This window comes from Stegodyphus dumicola, chromosome 4, assembly GCF_044657685.1.
Source record: "Stegodyphus dumicola isolate Sdum_Otavi_A_Nest chromosome 4, ASM4465768v1".
NCBI classification, from domain to species: domain Eukaryota; kingdom Metazoa; phylum Arthropoda; class Arachnida; order Araneae; family Eresidae; genus Stegodyphus; species Stegodyphus dumicola.
In genome coordinates this window covers 248,562,526-248,580,061 of record NC_140771.1, presented here as the reverse complement: position 1 = coordinate 248,580,061, position 17,536 = coordinate 248,562,526, and the positions used below count along the sequence as shown (strand labels likewise).

The window sequence follows — 17,536 nt, the reverse complement described above, 5'->3', positions numbered from 1 at the left end:
GCAGTTTTATTGCCTACTGCGAATGTTTATGTTAAAGATATTAATGGCGATTTACAAAAATGCAGGATGCTAATTGATTCAGGTAGCCAGGGCTCATTTATTCGAGAGCACTGTGTAAATTTACTACAGTTAAAGCGCACTAGTGCAAACATAGGTGTAAATGGCCTGAGCTCGCAAAAAATTGGAAAGGTTTCAGGTTCAGTTCAATTACAAGTAACACCCCCATTTTATAAAAACGCAAGCATTTCAGTTAATGCATTAATTATACCCAAGATCACGTGTGACCTTCCTCAATATCAAGTTGATAGATCTGTTTTGACATCTTTCAAACATTTGTGGTTGGCAGATACAAATTGTTTCCAGCCTGGCCCAATAGATATTCTTTTGGGCGCAGATGTATTTGGCGAGATAATGCTTCATGGACGTTTAACTGTTCCGGGTCATTCGTTAACAGCCTTGGAATCAATATTCGGCTGGGTCATTATCGGAAAGACTAAAAGTGTATCACAGACAATTGTATCTAATCATGCTAGTTGTACCAATGTTCAGCTCCAGCTTGAAAAATTTTGGAAATTGGAAGAAATTTCGGAGATAAAGCATTACACAGAAGAGGAAATTGAATGTGAAAATCATTTCAAGCGGAATTTTTCTCGTGATTCAACAGGTAGATTTGTTGTTAAGTTTCCATTTCGTAGATCGGGAAATGAACTTGGGTCATCAAGGGATGTTGCTGTACATCACCATTCATTGCTGTACATTGTTGCACCATTCAGTTCCAGATAAAAATGGTGATAAATTTCGAGTTGTATTTGATGGTTCTGCAAAATCTTCTAGCGGGATTTCTCTTAATGAGAAATTGATGGTTGGTCCACAGTTGCAGACTGATCTGACAACATTAATTATTCGTTTCAGAATTCACAGAATAGCTATACCTGCAGATATAGAGAAAATGTACAGACAAATTATACTAAAAGATGCAGACTTTCAGAGAATAGTCTGGCGCGATTCACTTTATAAACCAATTCAGGATTTTCGATTAACTAGGATTGCTTACGGTACTGCATCAGCTTCGTACCTTGCGGTAAGATGTTTACAGCAGTTAGCCATAGATGAAACAACTAATTTTCCTTTGGCTTCCAAGACATGTCTTAGGGACTTCTACATTGATGATTTGATGTCCGGAGCCAATTCAGTTACTGAAGCTATAGAATTACAAATGCAATTGAATCAGATGTTGTCATGTGCAGGATTTATTCTAAGAAAATGGGCTTCTAACAGCAAAGAAGTCTTGAATTCCATTAATCCAGATTTGTGCTTATCAAATGTTTCTTTGAACATAGACAATGATGATACTGTAAAAACGTTAGGTATCCTGTGGCATCCAGCTTCAGATATGTTTTTATTCAAAGTCAATTCATCATATCCTGAAGTCTTAACCAAACGAACATTACTTTCAATAATCGCAAAGACCTTTGACCCTCTTGGATGGTTGGCACCGATCACGGTTCAGTATAAATTGATTATGCAAAGATTGTGGAAACATCAGTTTCAGTGGGATGAAAAGGTTCCTCCAGATATTGAATGTGAGTGGAAACAACTTACAGAAGATTTGCTATTTATTAAAAGTATCAAAATTTCACGATTCTTGTTGGTTGAATCAGATAACCAGTTTCAACTGCACGGGTTTTGTGACGCCTCAGAGAAGGCCTACGCCGCTGCAATTTATTATCGTTCTGTGTTAGATGCTGGACAAATTAATGTTCAGTTAGTGATAGCCAAAACAAGAGTTGCACCACTAAAAACCATATCACTTCCCCGATTGGAACTTTGTGGAGCATTACTGTTGACTAAATTAATGGATTTCACCTGTAGGGCTTTAAATACTCCTATATCGCAAGTTTATTTTCATACTGATTCCACTATTGTACAGTCAAAAGTCTTTAATCCGGACTCGTCGGGACTTCGGCGATTCCGGATTATCGATTTTTCCGGATTACAGATCATCAGTTTAAATCTGGTAAGATGGCATGCAGAAATTATAAAATTAAAAATATGAAACCGTAATTTATAAAATAATGAGCAATTATGATCTAAAGGGTATCAAAATTTACCAAAAAAGAAGCCTAATATTTATTTGTTTACCTTATTAAACATTTCTTTCAACGCGCGGATGCGTAAAGCATACCTTACGCATAGCCGAAATTAGAAAATTGCAACCAGAAAACTATTTGATTTGTATTCGTGGTATTTATAATGACGAGGAATTTGATTTAAATCATATCAAAGACGGAGTACATCGAAATTAAATACTACATTTAGTAAGGAATTATAAGCCGAATAAAATAAAAACATCTGCTCTGAAGATAAAGATAGTGTTGACAAATCAACTTCCAGTTCATTGCGCGCCGCGACGCCTGCGAGCGCCGAACTACTTGTATATCTATTGTACGAACTTGTTCTTCACACAGTCTAATAAACGCAGTAACGAACGTTTGAGTCTACTTTCCATCCGCTAACACAGGCAAAGAAGTAAAATTGTTCGCAGGTGCTTTATAAGCATTTCAGTGCAATAACCGAATAGTTATGACACAAAGGACGCATTTGGATGATTTTTTACGGGGTAGAATTATCGGCAGTCTGGAACGTGGGCGTACCCAACTGGAAGTATCAGACAAACTTGGAATTGCCCAGAGTGTCATCTCCAGGCTTTTGCAATGATTCCAAGATGATGGTAATTTTGAGTAGACGTGACAGCACAGGTCGCCCCAGAGTTACAACGCCGAATGAGGACCGGTATTTGGCAGTTACTGCCAACAGAAACAGGCGGAGCACAGCCTCAGACCTGTCTCTTCAGCCACTGGTACGACAATTTCAAGGCAGACCGTGTACAGACGCTTAGGGCAGATTGGTCTATATGCTCGTAGACCTGTCAGATGCGTTCCACTTACTGCAACTCACTGTCGCCTGCGGTTAGCCTGGAATAGAGAGCATGCATTGTGGACACCGCAACAGTGGGCTTATGTGATGTTTTCCAATGAGTCCAGGTTTACCTTGCAGTCTGATTCTCACCAGACTTTCATATGGAAAGCTCCAGGTACCTGTTACCACCAAGAAAACATCATTGAACGACACCGTTACGGTGGTGCAGGAGTGCTCGTTTGGTGTGGAATTATTCTGGGTTCCAGAACTGACCTGCATGTTCAAACTGGAAGCACGACAAGCCAAATCTATCAGGACGTCATTCTGAAACAACATGTACGTTTGTTTCGGGGCACCATGGGCGCACAATTTGTGTTTATGCATGACAACGCCCGTCCTCACCGTGCAAACACCGTAAGCGAATGCCTTCAATCGGAGGGTATCACCCATATGAACTGGTCAGCATTCTCACCGGACTTAAATCCAGTAGAGCACGTGTGGGACATGTTTGGCCGACGAGTTGCAGCCCATCAACCTCTTCTTACATGTCTACCGGAACTTCGGAGAGCATTGCTTTTTGAGTGGTATAATATCCCCCAAGATCAGATGGATAATTTGATACTCAGCATGCCTAGGCATTGTACGGACTGTATTGCATCGTCTGGGAGACATACAATGTATTAACAATCATACCAACCACGTAATATTGGTTTTTCGCAAATAGGTGTTTTTTGTAATTTCTCCAGGGAGAAAAAAAAAATCGCTATTTTTTTAAATAATATCAAACATATAGCATCTTTTTTTGCTCTTTTACCTTTTGTTTAATAAATAAGCTTTACAAATAAGTCAAATTTGTTTTGCTGTTTTGCTTTTAACTCTTCCTTTGCCTGATTTTGCATTATCCTTAATTTATGGACAAAAGTGTATTTAAAATAATATCAAAAGATAAAATACCTGCGAGCATTTGGTTTATCTAAAGCAAATTCTAAAAGATCTTCACAGCTAACATGATCACCACCTTTGTACATGATCTGAGACTCCTCTTCTGGTATATTATCCAGACTGTCTATTTCTGCTTGAATTTCCTTCTCAAAAGAATCATCCAAACTAGTCAAAAGAAATTCCAAGTTATATATTTAATTTATTAATAATATTAGTTACTTAATTATAATTTCAGTTTTATATTTTACTTCTTAATTTATTAATCACTTAATATATAAAATATACTTTACATTTAATATTTTCAAAAAATAAACACTCTCAATTATCAATACATTTTGAAAACCGATATTAAGTAAAGAAACTAGAACATTTAAAAAATTTTTTTTTACTAATTTTTTTACAAGACTTATTTATCAATAAACAATTTCTTTAAAAAAATCAGAACTCCCCATTATAATTAATGAATGTTTAAAACTGCCTTTACTAAGCTCTGCCCCCTCCTAAGCTTTTCAAAATAGCCTTTATTTTTATTTTCTCAGACACTGATTTTAGATATAAATTTCCAGGTCCAATAAGCTTCTCCAAATCGAAAATTTTAGGAAAATATTTTTAACACAGGACATGGGGAACTTTTGTATATGACACTTATTAAACAATCAGTAAAATATTCTTTATGCTATCATTCATTACATGCAAAATTCACAGTTATGTACATAAATAGTTTTATCAAACCAGATACAAATTTAATAAGAAATACTTTTTGTCCCATATGGATCCATTAATTACTGTAACAAGTGAATTTTGTTTTGCAGTTAGTCTCTAAATTTCCTAATATAGTATGAATTTCACTTGGTATTACCCAATGGAAGTGGTCTAAACCAGTATGTCCAGAATGGAAGTGGTCTAAACCAGTATGTCCATAATGGAAGTGGTCTAAATCAGTTAAACCAGTGGTCTAAACCAGCTTCTGAATGTCATCGCAAATTTTACATGAAAACATTTTCTATTTAATTTATTATAATAGAACGAGTATTTTATTAATTATTATAATTATTCCATGGCAATCATATAAAAATTTATATTTTAGTACACTTATGGAACATTCTTACTCAAAATGTTCACATTACTTTCATAAAATTCTCTATTTTATTTTGAGACCTTTTATAACTGGCATTATTATTAATATTTAGGTTCAATATTTAAGAAAATAAAGCCCACAGTTGTCACCTCTTTCGAAACCAAAAAACATCAAATTCTAATAAATGTTTTACTTTCTACAAAAATAGAAAATACAGGTAACAATGCATGAATAAAAAAATACTTAAAAATAAACTTATATAAGTAATATGTACATCTTTTGTAATAAATATTTTGGAGTTGCAAAATAAAACTGAAGGGTTTAGAATCACAATGGACTGAAAATTAATTTAGTACTTACAATTGCTTCTTACGATGATGTATAACTACATAATGTAATGATTTTTTAACTACAGTACTTATTTTAGAATGGCAGTTACACTTCTAAAGAGAAGAAGGGGGAAAAAAAACAACAACTGAAGAACAGTCCACTAATAGGTGGAGAACACTTTATGAACTAAGAGGTAAAACTGCAACAGATATGAAGTGAGTAAAATACTTCCTGCAAGAAAAACAAAGTTTACAGTAACTTGCTTTCTAGGAGGTGTAATCTTTGTTTACTCGATACTAATTAAAAACATGCTTTTTATTATTTGATAAGATTAAGTTGCACTTTTTAAAACTTTCTTGATTTTATAGAAAGCAATTTAAATTTTTATGACCTTTTCAAGATTTTTCAAATAAATGGAAACCCTGTAGTTATCATAAGATAAGGCAAAGGGTGTTACAAAGTTTATATAAATTTTGCTCTTCTCACCCTGCTTTTCTACAATACTGCCCACATTATACCTCCATCTAATAAAATAGGTATGCATAATCAAAAAAGGCAGCTGGAAGAAAATGAGTAAAAAAATACAAAGGTAATCGCATCTTATCCATTAATGAAGCTAAATAGAAAAACATGTTCAGTAACAAACTTGCAGATTATTGCCAAATTATTATGAATCTATAAGGTATTTCTCCCTCCTTCCGGCAAGTCTTCGTGGTGTAACAGGTTAGCACGTGTATTCAAGAAGTCCCATAACAGCATTGCTCATTAGTCTCATCTCCAGCATCAAAATAACAGAATGACTATACAGTGGCACCCAAACTAAAAGGTGGTGGATGATGATTCTTCCCCCACCAGGATTTGGTGACTGGATCTCCTAATCCCCAGTCGCCTTTTAAAAGGGGGAGTATATAAGGTATTTCTCCCTCCTGCTGTCATGCCTTCGTGGCATAATGGGTTAGCACACTCAGCGTGTATTCGAAACGTCCAAGATTTGAGTCCCAATAAGGGCATTGTTCATTTTTTGTGTCTCCTGCTTCAAAATAACTTAATGTCTGTACAAACCTACAACCAGATATACATTAAAGCACATAATTAAAAGTTACATGTCATCATACTGCATCAAACAGACAGTAAACCCTTAAACCCTGATCAATTTAATTTTTTTTCTTTTTCTTGAATATGTAACCTCACTTTTCTCAGTGTATCATCTTCCTAAAATTGACTGTTAAAGGAGCTCAAACTGGAAGAAAAGGAAACCAATGTAAAATTTAAAGTGAGAAAAAAAAAAAAAGCAACCTTATTTTGGCACAGACTTTTAGCTAATTCTACCACAGCAACCTGCACCTGATTGGACACTGATACATATTTATTCAAAGCCTATATTAATCTAAGGCTGCTTTTTTGCCTAATTTTAATGAAATTACAGTTCTTCTGACATAACAATAAAAAAATTGAAATAAAATAAAATTGAAAAAACTTCTGCTTGAAATAAAATAATATATGTATACACATATATCATTATTTATTAATTTGGTATAAAAAATGTTCAATCAATCAAAAAAATTAGGTTTTTATTTGAATTTTAATAATGGAAAAGTCTTGCAGAAATAATCAACTGCTTTAAAAATGGATTAAAAGATCAAAAATTCTACACAGCTGCAGAAAAATTAGGATGTTCCTTGACAACTGTACACATTTATTAGGTGTATTAAAATCATATTTCCTTTGAATATGAGTTCTGTTGTAGTTTTAAAAATCTTGAATAAGATATGATTTTATGTACATAAATGAAACCAATTTCCTTGACACAGTTCATATAATAAATAAAGTTTATAAAAAATCACACAAGCATGAACTACTTCTGCAAAGCAGGCTTTAACTATAACAAAATCAAGAAAATGATTCAGCTCATTACAGAACTTTAAGAAGTGTCGATTTCAGAACATTGGAATGATATAGTAGCTGGCAATACAAATACTACTCATATTTTAATACTAAAATTGCTGTTTCTAAAGAAGTGACTGAGAAATAAATTACTAAAACAGTATAAAAAAAGTTTATTGGATCATTTAATGAAAAGGAAAATGTAAATAACAACAGAAAACCTATATTAAGGAGACTGCAGTATGTGCAAAAAAATGCTTTAAAAAAATGTGATTTGTTAAACCACAAACTAATGCTGAAAATCACATTTTTCTTTCAGTATACGAATTTGGAGCTTTTATACGATTCATCACACAAGCAGAAATAACATACAAATCAGTTTTTTAATAAAATAATTGTGATTTTTTTTTTCCAACATGTACAATGTAATACACAAGTGAAGGACTGAAAATCAATTTTTTAAATACGCTAAATTATTTGAATTTTGGATATGTCGAATATTTCTGTATTTCCATCTGAATATGAATTAAAACTGACAGCATATAAAAACCACACTTAGAGTATAGAGTTTATTGCTATGTTATAAAATAAAAGGTCAATTTTGTATCTGAAGGGAATAATCAAACATTTAAAATTATTACCCAAACTGTAGCATGCATTTTCTTGAGCTTAGAACAGGAATATGGTTCATCCCAAGAAAATTTATAATACCACTGAATAGAGGTGTATATACAACCCTAGCACTAAAAAAGGCCTCTTGAGATTCTTTACAAAAATATTTTGTAAACATCTACTGAAATAGTTGCTCACCTCATAATTTTTTGTTGTAGAAAATCATTATCAAAATTTATTTATTTACAAAACTGTAATGATTTTTTATGCTCAGCAAGTGATGTGATGATTCATGAATCTTAGAGCAATATCAGCACAGTCCTGCGAACTAGTGGTCAAAGCCTGAAACTTCTGCATGAGCATCCACACTCTTCCCGAAGATTTCACACACTGAGTACTATTTAAGCAGTTGGTTGATTGTGGTAGATAAAATCAGTGCTATTCAGTTACTCAGTTGACAGATCTACAGTTTTTGATCAATTTCAGCTTGTGCATTTCGTCTCATTCAAAATCAAGAGGTAGTAAAGAAAAAGCCCTTGATGGTCTTCGCAGATTCCAAGAAAAATCAGAACTGCAGTATTTTTGTGATATAGCGAAAGTTAAAAATATATGCTGAGTGTGCAAATTCAGCATATGTGTACCTAAATTACATAATGTGAAACATCATTATGACCACTAACAAATATATCAATTAGGAACGATCAGTATAAAGAGTTCAATAATAAAAGACAAGACAAGCTGAAGGAACTGAAACAGCAATATGGTATGTTTACTAAAGTAGGCAAAATAATATGGTTGCTGGCCATGGAAGCTATGCATTGTTGGAGATGATTGCAAAATACTCAGTATCTTTCACATGTGACGGTTTTATAAAAGCCTGCTAGGTCATAGCCACTGAAATACTTAGTTCCTTACATGTAAGCTCATTTAAAAAAATCTCACTGTCCCACAATACAGTCACTGAGAGAGTAACTAAATTTAAATTCGCAAGCTATGAGTTGTGAAATGAAAATAACAACGTTGAGATTTACTACACATTCCATAGCATAAGGTGAGGATAGAGTGGCATGCAATGAGAATATCAGTGATGTAACTCAAATAAGCATATTTCTTCAAACTTGTGATGTGGAATGATACATTTTGAGGTATTACAGGACAGTGCCCTGTTATATAATATTAAAACAGGAGAGGCTATATACATAGCTGTTTACGAAATGGTGGAAAATTATGATATACCTTTGCCAAAGCACTCATGAATACAGACTCTAATAACTGGAAAAAATAATGGATTCACAGCATGCCTACACAGAGAGGATAAGTAAATCTTGTGAAAGACACAATCTTCATAAACTCTACTGCATTATATAACAGGCTGTGTAATATTCAAGACTGACAAAACAGGAAATATTTTATGAAACCTCCACTCTCCCCCAAAAGAGAGGAGATGAATCAGCTTCATAAGATCGCATGGCCAGTGACAAGTTTCAGCTTTCTTAGGAGATTTTTAAAAAAAATATTCTGGGCTTCTCAGTTATACAGAAGTGCTTCAGCTATCCTGTTCCATAGCTCTTGAACTTAAGAGATGAACTTCGAATCTTTTGCAAATCAGACAACACATCCGTTTACAGACCAATCTTTTGTATTATGAAATCTTTCTTGTATGGTTGATATTACAAGACAGATTAGAATTTTGAACTGCAAGGAAAATATATAATTATTATAAACATAAATGATCAGATAGAATTATTTGAACACAAATTATTTGAACACAAGTTTCTATACAAAACTTGCACTGAGAAGCTTCAGTGTTTGAAGGGTGGATTCAAAGAAAGGTTCTGGAGCATCAGATGAATCGTAGATGAAATTTGTTTCCTTTTTAACTGGTGTTGAAAAACTACGAACCCAAACTCAACTCCAAAGCAAAAATTCAGGAGGTATCCCCAAATGTTACAAATGTGCAATTACCAGAAAGCCAAAAATTTGTCTTGTATATGATTTCCATGTTCAGAAGTACAGATTAGCAAGAAAAACTTTTCTCAGTTATGAAAAGGAACAATTATCCAGGGAGTTCCAGGTTAATATATATTCATCTGATCATCTGAAAACCACTAGCAGGAGCAGCTCCAGGAAAAAAATGCTAGGTGTCTGGAAAGAAGCAATAGGTATCCAACAATTTCTACTTGGATTTCTTTATGTTCCTTCTATTTTTTAAAGAATTTTCAGTATTGCTTAACATTTTGCGTCTCATTTTTTGTAAACGTCAAGTGCGAAAGTCCCCCCTTCCTGGACTGCATTATTGTGCAGTGATGATTAATTGGCCCACTTGAGATATTGACTTTGATATGCCTGGTTTAGAGTCATTAGGTTTATTGATGAAGGAACATAAAAAATCAGCAGTGTCCTTAATGGGATTCAAACTATGGCCCTCTGACTGTTAGCCAGAAATGCTTCCAATTACATCCTGAAGGCATGTGGGAATGAGGGAGAAAATACCTTACAAATTATACTCTGAAATGTCTAGTTATGGGAACTAAGTAGCCAATTCAAACCATTAACAACAACCTCTTTCCATGAGATTTCTTCATCAAACTTCCCAAATACAAAATATTTTGGAAGGAATCTCAGCCATTTTGTCAAATACAAATCCAATCACGTAATGAAGTATAATCAAGTTAAAACTTTCTCTTGCTTAATGACTTAGCTGATAATTAAGTTTTACACTTAACTTAGCTGATAGTTCAGTTTTATACCAGAAACTTGCTGTTATTATTTACAGTAATTCCTTCTGCACATGATCCTGTATTGCCTGGATTTGCTTGTGGCTCAGTGGCAATTATATACATATGTACGCATACATACACATTCACTAGCTAACTAGATAAAACCTGCACAAAGTGAAACCTATCTAAGATGACCACCTAAAAATGACTCCCTGAAAATTTTGGTATTTTATTCCACAGCTTCATACTGTTCTATGATTTTTCAGATCCATACAATACACTGACAAGAAAAATTAAAAGAATCATTATAGAGTGCACATGAAAAACTGACCTTTCTGTTCATCATAAGTGTCTATTATTGTTATTTTCTGCTGACTAGAACACATATCACACAATCTCCCTCATGACTTCATGGCTTTTGCAGAAGCAATGGAGTAGTCATGACTTGCATACATATGTATAAGAACCAGAGAATTTAAGTGCACCACCTTGTATAAAAAGATGCTTTACATTAATTCTATTAGTGAAGTCCAAAGAATGGTAGTGGTAATGCAAGGTCAGCATTATCACACAGTCTAATGAGGTTTACCTTTGTACACAAGAATATGATCATTCTTTCAGCACATGTAGAAAGGAATGCCCCAGAGCTACAAATTCTGATTTAATGGACTGCATAAGTAGTTGGATAACATTTTCATATGAAGTAGAAAATGTCATTGAGAAGGTATTTGATGGATTGAGAAACAGCATGCAACTGAGAAAACGGAAGTAGGACACAGACTAGCAAAGGTCTCTAAAAACAGTTAAAAACATCATGTCAAGAATTTGGAAATGGTTAAGAGAACATGGTTGATGTAGCAGAGTTGTACCTAAGGTTTTCAGCACCCGGGGATAGCTGAAGATTTTGCACCCCCTTCCTGTTTGCTTAGAATGGTATATATTTAATTCTGAAATATTGTAACACCAGTTTAGCTCCCCATGGATGTTGCACCCAAGGACAGATGGCCCCCTCTAGCCTATGCCTCTGTAATGTAGGCAGACAATGGATCAAGATTAAATTTTAAAAAATGTTCTACACCAGACTGTACAGACCATTATTTGACAGTGACTGCTAGAAGAAATAGACAACAAGGCCAACCAAGAGTTACTGAAACTTGACCATCCAGATATACCACGAGACACAGGATGCACAAGGAAATCCTTGATTTATATTCTACTAACTAGGGCTGTGACATGAGCTCGGTTGCAATGATGCAGAGATCATTGTGACTGGAGTACCCCAGATTGGGTCCAAGTTTTTTTACTGATCAATCTTGTCTTTGTTTGAAAAATAATTCCATATATCTTAATAATCTGAAGAGAGCAAAACATATGCACTAAGCCTGAACACATCAATGAAAGGCACCAGTATAAAGATAGTAAAATCATGATATGGATGGGAATCATTTCGAGTGGCCGCACTGACTTATACTATAGATTTTTATCAGTGCAACTTGAATGTTAAGCATATAGAGATAAAATTCTTTATCCTTATGCCAATTAGAGATGAAATTAGTAATAATTTACTATTAATGAATGATAATGCTCGTCCTCATTGCATCAGTACAGTCAAAAGTCGTTAATTCGGACACCCATAATCCGGAATGATCTATAATCCGGACCTCAAAGCTACAAACATTCTGCACATGCGTTGCAATGACGCACGCGCGTAAGACCTTTATGGCTACGAATATGCATGTGAGCAAAATATGTTTACGAATGCACGTTTAATGTATAACGGACGGTATAAGCTAAGCTAAAATTATCTAATTCAGTTAATGTTGCAGATTGCGTTGTTCCTTAATCTTCAAATTGGATTCGGCTTATTATTTTTTGCAGACTGTTAGAGCAATTTTATAAAAGTAAGCTTGAACTTTCGATTATGTCAAATAGAATTTCTGATATATATTTACTAATACGTAAAGGATCTACAAAGCAAAAGTATGTTTCAAAGTCTATTAAACAAAAAATGGAATTGCTGCAAAAAATGGATAAAGGCATATCCTTTGTTTATCTAAACTTTAACGTTTGTTTATCTAAACTTTGTTTATCTTTAGCGCCGCAGGGATGAATTGGAAGTTGATCTGTCAGCACTATCCATATCTTCAGGGCAGATGTTTTTATTTTATTTGGCTTATAATTCCTTACTAAATGTAGTATTTCATCTCGATGTACTCCGTCTTTGATATGATTTAAATCAAATTCCTCGTCATTATAATTCGCTTCCGATAGTGAGGAGGTTATTGAAAACGAAAAAATTTCGATTGACAAATTAGTCGGTATTCTCGACACAGCAATTATAGGACTTGAACAGCGCAACTGTGTAACTGAACAAGGAATTATGTCTGTTTATAGAATTAAAGAGAAAGTATTATCACATAAAACGAAGCAACTTAAACAACTTACATTGAAAGAAATGTTTAATAAAGTAAACAAATAAATATTAAGCTTTTTTTCTTTTTTCTTTTTTTAATTTTGATACCCTTTAGATCATAATTGTTCTTTATTTCATAAATTATGGTTTCATATTTTTAATTTTATAATTTCTGCATGCCATCTTACCAGATTTAAACTGATGATCTATAATCCGGAATCGCCAAAGTCCCGACGAGTCCAGATTAACGACTTTTGACTGTATTAGCAAACCGATTGTCTTGAGGGTGAAGAAATCCAGAGAATGAATCTGCCTGCATATTGTCTGGATTTAAATCTGATACAACATGTGTGGGACACATTTGAAAGCAGACTTGCATCAGTGCAGTCTCTATCCAACATTCTCAATGAGCTTCAAGGCTTTTTTACCACAGAAACTCCTAAACATTCCTAATACACAATACGAAAAATTGCCTTGAAGCTTACATTTCAGTCAGAGATGACCATACACCTTATTAATTTGTTTTATGCATTTTTAAAAAGTTGTAACCTCCAACTCTGCCCTATTCCACTTCTTCATATGCTAATTTAAATTTAATTTTTGTAAAAAATAGGCAATTCTATTTTTAAAGCTACACCAGACACAACAAAGATCTAGTGCAAGTTCCATGTTCTTAGCTGCAAAATTATTTATGTTATACGAATTTTTATAGTTGCTCCTTTAATTTTCCCCACAAGTATATACAAGAATCAGCTGTTTTACCAATTATAGACTAAATCTCAGTTTTCAAAGAAACAAAAATCTATTAATCGTGAGTGCAGTGCAACATTTCTACCATGTAAAATGCTATTTGAAGACTTACGTGAAATTTACTTCCATTAAACTTCCAGTAAATTTTATCTCTGAATTTCATATAATACACTAATACAATATAGCATAATCATTCTACAATAAACTGAAAGTCACGTTCAACTGTTTATTAGACAACAACATTTCAATGCTCTCACAAACTTTTTACATTATATAAATAGAAATTTAGCTTTAAATGAACTTTGCAAAAACTTTGAAATGAATTAATACATTAGATTTAGTTTTACTTTCCCACAGCATAATATGAAACATTACAAAAAATAACTTGTCATGAGTAACACTACTAATCACTGAACTCATTTCATCTTTTGAAACATCTGAATGGAACTAACTGTTGAATTTTCTAAAAACACAGAATAATAAATTAGTCTCTCTGCCCCCCCCCACTAATTCAGTTGTTATTCTATCAAGACAAGATACTTTCCATTATTTATGCAATTTCATGGTTATTTTACTTACTTGTACGTCCTTGCTGGCTTAGGTGGTGGAATGGTGCTACTTAAAGATACAGAAGTATTACATGTAAGACTAGATGCTGTAGTAGTTGCAGTTTCCAATAAAGTATCATTTACAGGAGGGGCACCTTCACTCGACCTACGTTCTGGTTCTGGTACCGAACAAAACGAATGAGATGGCACATCTGGACAAGAAACCTGTTTGGTTAAATTTCGTACAGTGTCTGAAACTGAAATATTGGAACCAGGAAGAATTAGAGGGTGTTTTCGTTGATGATGTTTCAGCACTGGTAAAGGCTTAGTTCGATCTCTTGGCGGCAAAGGTAAAGGATTTGGTAAATTATCACTAGAACTTTCACTACAACTGACAGTTGTATTAGTACTTGAAGTGTCACTTTGATCTTCTAATTTTGCATCAGATGAAACTTCATCTGATTTAGGAGAAGAATTAGAAATGTTATTGTCTTTGGTATATCGAGATGGTATATTTGGTCTTGGAAAGGTTTTTGGTGCCTGTGGTGGAGGAGGAGGAGATCCTAAATTTGACCGAGTGCCATTGACCAAAGAGGAACCATTACTTGATACAGCATTTGCTGCTAATCTAGCTACAGTTGCTGTGTGTGGAGTGGCTGCTCTACCACTATTTGGTATTCCATGTCTATTACCACGCACTTTAGGTCTCACAGGCACGCCACTTCTTAGCATTCGAAGAGGATTACTATCGACAGCTTCTGACTCTGGATCAGAGGAATCTGTAGCAGGAGTATGTGTTTGCAATGGTTGTCTAGATCGAGGTAAGTTCTCTATTACTGGTTTTGGTGCTACAGTAGGCGGTAAAGAGACACTTCTTTCTAAGCCACTTCCTTTTTCCACTAGAGAATTGTATGCTTCCTTTGCTTCTTCGGTAATGATATCCTGTATATCTGGTATTGCTTCAGCTTCTTCTGAAAAATTTCTTCTATCTGGTTTGGGACTAGTTTTAAATTTAAAGGAAAACTTTCTTTTAAATGGTGAAGTAGGCGTCTTAGGACTTTCTAGTGGAGTATCATTATCTGATCTAGTTTCAAGGTCTAAAAAACTTTTGTTGGCCAGTTCTTTTGCAATAGCGATTGCAGAATCTAAAGTTTGCTGATCGGCTGCAGAAATAGGTTTTACTTCAGGTTGCTTCTTTTTTGAGCCTTCTCTGCTTACTTTTGACGTTATTTCTTTAATTTCATTTTTTATATTATTATTTTCATTAAACTCCTGCTCTCCAAAGTTTAATTCAGACTTAGTGGAACCCAATGCTTTAAATACTTCATCCATCAATGAAGGTCCAAAATCCAAGGACTGAAACAAATAAAAAAAATATTTTTAATATAAGCAAATGTATTTTAAAGTTGCTCAATATTACCTTTTTCTGTTTTTGTATTATAAACAGAAAGCAAAGGCTTTATAAATAAAAGAACAACACTTCTTATATATATAAAAAAAATTAAAACATTCATAAAGTACATATGACAGATAAATAACAATCATTTTATATAATTTGAAGAACTAAAAAAAAATTCTGGTCTAATATTAATTAGCAAAACATGCAAGAGCTTTCCATTAGACTGAATATTAGACATTTATTACACACAAATTACAACACTACATTATTAAAATAACCAGCAAAAGCACAATTAATGATAACGATATGAAAAGAATAATGCAGCAGCATATGTTCCATCGCAAAACTCCGTAATCACAATTTGAAACTTATTTTTCAAGTGGGAAATATTACAAATTTTTATGATCATTACCACTGAAATATTGAAAATAACAAATTATCATTAAATGATAGTGCATAGTTAATTGAACTCTCAAATGACATCAAATTTAAAATAAAATTGCATGTAGAAGGTATGGTTAATTTCTGGACCTCACAATCAGTGAAAACAGAATATAGTGAACTGTACAACAATGTCTAAAAAATTATAATTCTGTTTGCTTCAATGCATCTGTGTCAGATAGGGTATTCATCACCAATTCATATATAACAAAGGACCAAAATTGATGTATGTGCCTGATCCCAGACTATATCCAAACACAGACTGGCAGACTCATTTATGCCATTAATTACGGGTACCAACATTTATTTAATTTTTGTTAATAAACTAAACAATATCCAAACTCCAATACCTTTAAATTATTAAAAATAAAACTTTTTTTGATTTACTTAATTGATTTGTATTTTAAAAATATGAGCATACTGATAGTAATGTATGCTATTTTTAGCCTATGTTACTATCAGTATACTTATTTTGTTTTTGAAGTGGACAAAAGTAAGGTGACCTGCAGAACAATCTAATTTATAAAAGTGGTCCCCACTTGAAGAATGTTAGAGAAAAACTGGTGTAGTATATATTACAATATTAATAATAATAAATATTCTCCAATGAAAAGATAATACATAGTCAAGCACAAAAGTGAAATTTATATATATAAAAAAAAAAAAGACTACTTTGGTACTGCAACCTTTTTTTCCAAGTTCCACTGGATGCACCATTGATTAACTTGCAGGATTTGCAAGTTTTGTTCCGGCTGTCTGAGTTAGCTGACACATTCATTGACAATGCTAAGATACACATTCTGGGGCATCTTAGTTCATGTTTATGTATGGTTTAGGACGGTTTTAATATGAAATGCTTGTGTACGGCTTTAATATGAAAAGCAATTACTCCCAGAAAATATTCACAATCAACAATGAATTTTAAAAGTAATGGATTCTTTAATAATAAAATAATGTATCACTGCTTGCAGCTTTATTTTTTTGAATTTCCAACCATAATGATCAAACCATTAATGATTGCTATAAAATAAACCTTTTGAACTCTGTACAACACATACACAACATGGGTCTAAGACAGCAATTCTCAACTGTTGGTACGTGTATCACTGGTGGTACACAAGAGAATAATAGGTGGTACTCGAAAAAAAAGTATTTTTTATTTATTAAATAAAAAAAGTCTCATGAAGAATAAGAACAATTGATAGAAATTTTCAGTGATTGAATTCTAACTGAAGATTTCAAAAATAGCACACTTGTTAACTTTTGGCTGAACTGGAAAAAAAAAAAAAAAAAAAAAAAAAAAACAATTTAAAAGGATACTTTTCTGTTTTACCAGCGCAATTGATAAAGTCGCCAATAATGGTACAACTGATGTCAAACGGAATATCTTCGCTGGTAGCCTTTTACGCCTCATTTTCAAAACAAGTCAAAACCATTTCTTATCAGATTGATTGTACCATTTCTTATCAGTTTCAACAGTAACCATTTCTTATCAGTTTC

General features: G+C 33.4%; 1 protein-coding gene across 3 annotated transcripts in view; it reads right to left on the bottom strand.

Moving 5' to 3' along the window:
* Ack-like (activated Cdc42 kinase-like) overlaps positions 1–17,536 on the bottom strand; it is a 140,247-nt gene that overhangs the window by 10,207 nt on the left and 112,504 nt on the right. For all 3 annotated transcript variants that reach the window (XM_085816203.1, XM_035362166.2, XM_085816204.1), the window contains exons 14-15: positions 14,228–15,552; positions 3,874–4,026 (exon numbers count right to left, since the gene is read on the bottom strand). In XM_085816203.1, coding sequence (XP_085672329.1) covers positions 3,874–4,026; positions 14,228–15,552 — 1,478 coding nt within the window. The remainder of the gene's footprint in view (positions 1–3,873; positions 4,027–14,227; positions 15,553–17,536) is intronic.